Source organism: Myotis davidii, unplaced genomic scaffold (genome assembly GCF_000327345.1).
Source record: "Myotis davidii unplaced genomic scaffold, ASM32734v1 scaffold247, whole genome shotgun sequence".
NCBI classification, from domain to species: domain Eukaryota; kingdom Metazoa; phylum Chordata; class Mammalia; order Chiroptera; family Vespertilionidae; genus Myotis; species Myotis davidii.
This window is the reverse complement of record NW_006299593.1, coordinates 1,972,348-1,973,842: the sequence shown is the minus strand read 5'-3', so window position 1 is coordinate 1,973,842 and position 1,495 is coordinate 1,972,348. Positions and strand designations below refer to the sequence as shown.

Sequence of the window (1,495 nt, the reverse complement as noted above, 5' to 3'; positions counted from 1 at the left end):
CTGATCCAGGAGAGGGTAGAGAGCAACAATTGCGAGTGGTTCGCAGCCGCCTTGGGCAACCTGGAATGGTTGCGGTTCTGTCTGAATCCGGACCTTGAGGGATTCCTCACGGATAACAAGGTAAGGGAGGCTTTGGTGTGCGGGAGCAAGGAGCCTCCCCTCCCGCCAGGAGCTCCTCACCCAGTGCTCACCTGGCAAGGAGCACCCAGAGGTGTCCTTTTCTGGGCAGGTCGTCCCAATTCACCTCCCACTGCGGGGGTGGGGGGTGGCATTTGGGGACATCAAGGAAGAGTGAGCACATACCAGCGTGAGAAAAGGGGCGTGAGTGACTCCTGGGGGGAAGGAGGGTCAGAGGGAAGAGGGGGGAGGGGAAACCCAAGGAACTGCTACCTACGTTCGGTTTTGGACCTTGGGGCCCCCCCCTGCTCAGCCCCCTCCTGCCCTCCTCTGGCCGCCACAGGGTTTCACTGCCATCCACTTTGCAGCCCAAAAAGGCAAGCTCGAGTGCCTGCAGGTCTTGGTGGAGGAGTACAAGTTTCCCGTGGACCTGCCCACCAAGAATGGCCAGACACCGCTGCACCTCGTCATCCACAAGGAGAACAAGAACGTGGTCCTCCCCTGCGTTCACTATCTGCTTCAGCACGGGGCGGCCCTCAACACGTGAGTGCAGCTGCGGCAGCGTGGAGGCTGGGCAGAGGGGACCCCACTTCCAGGCAGGCAGATCCCGGCAGGACAGGCAGAGGGGCTGCGGAGGAACAAGAACCGGGTCCCACATGAAGCCCACAGGGTGTTCCCGTTAAGAAACTGGGCTCTGGGAGAGGTCAGACCTAGTTCACGTCCCGGCTTTGCCATCGAGACCCCAAGCCAGTCGCTCCGCCCTAAGCCTCAGTGCTCTCGGGTACATTGGAATCACGTGGGGAGCTTCCAAAAGCCCAGCACCCGTGTGCCGATCTCGAGGTTGTCACTTAATTAGCTTGGGGCGTGGTCTGGGCTTTGGAAGCTTTAAAAGATCCACCTGTGTTTGCGGCAACGATTGGGAGCTACTTACTGCCTCGGTGTCTTCAACTGAAATCTGGGAGGATGGCAGTGCCTGTTGCTATTGTGATCATTGAGAAAATGCATGGGTGGCACACAGGAGACTGCGCTCACTCACACAGCACGGACTCTGCTCAGTACCGTGCCAGGGGGGAGGGATCCAGCAGGGAGCACACAGAAATGTTCCCTGCCCTCATGAAGCTGATAGCCTTCGAGTGCAGGAGCAGATAGTAAATGAGCACAATATGAATGAGGAAATGATCAGTCCCGCAGACACTTCCTCAATATGAATGAGGAAATGGCAGAGGGTACGAAGAGAACATATGGGGGCGTGGGGTGGGAAGGGGAAGGGGCAGGGAGAGGCTCTTTGGAAGGGGCAGTCACCTCTAAGTTGGTGACATGGAAGGTCCCCCCTGAGGATGGTGAGCCAGCCATGCAAAGAGCCAGAGAAAAGTGTCCC

The 1,495-nt window shown here is 58.3% G+C and overlaps 1 protein-coding gene across 1 annotated transcript in view; it reads left to right on the top strand.

The window, feature by feature from the left end:
* ANKRD53 (ankyrin repeat domain 53) overlaps positions 1-1,495 on the top strand; it is a gene marked incomplete at its 5' end in the record, with an annotated part of 6,081 nt that continues 4,586 nt past the window's right edge. The window contains 2 exons of the mRNA XM_015571465.1: positions 1-120; positions 461-660. Of these exons, the coding sequence (XP_015426951.1) occupies positions 1-120; positions 461-660 (320 nt within the window). The remainder of the gene's footprint in view (positions 121-460; positions 661-1,495) is intronic.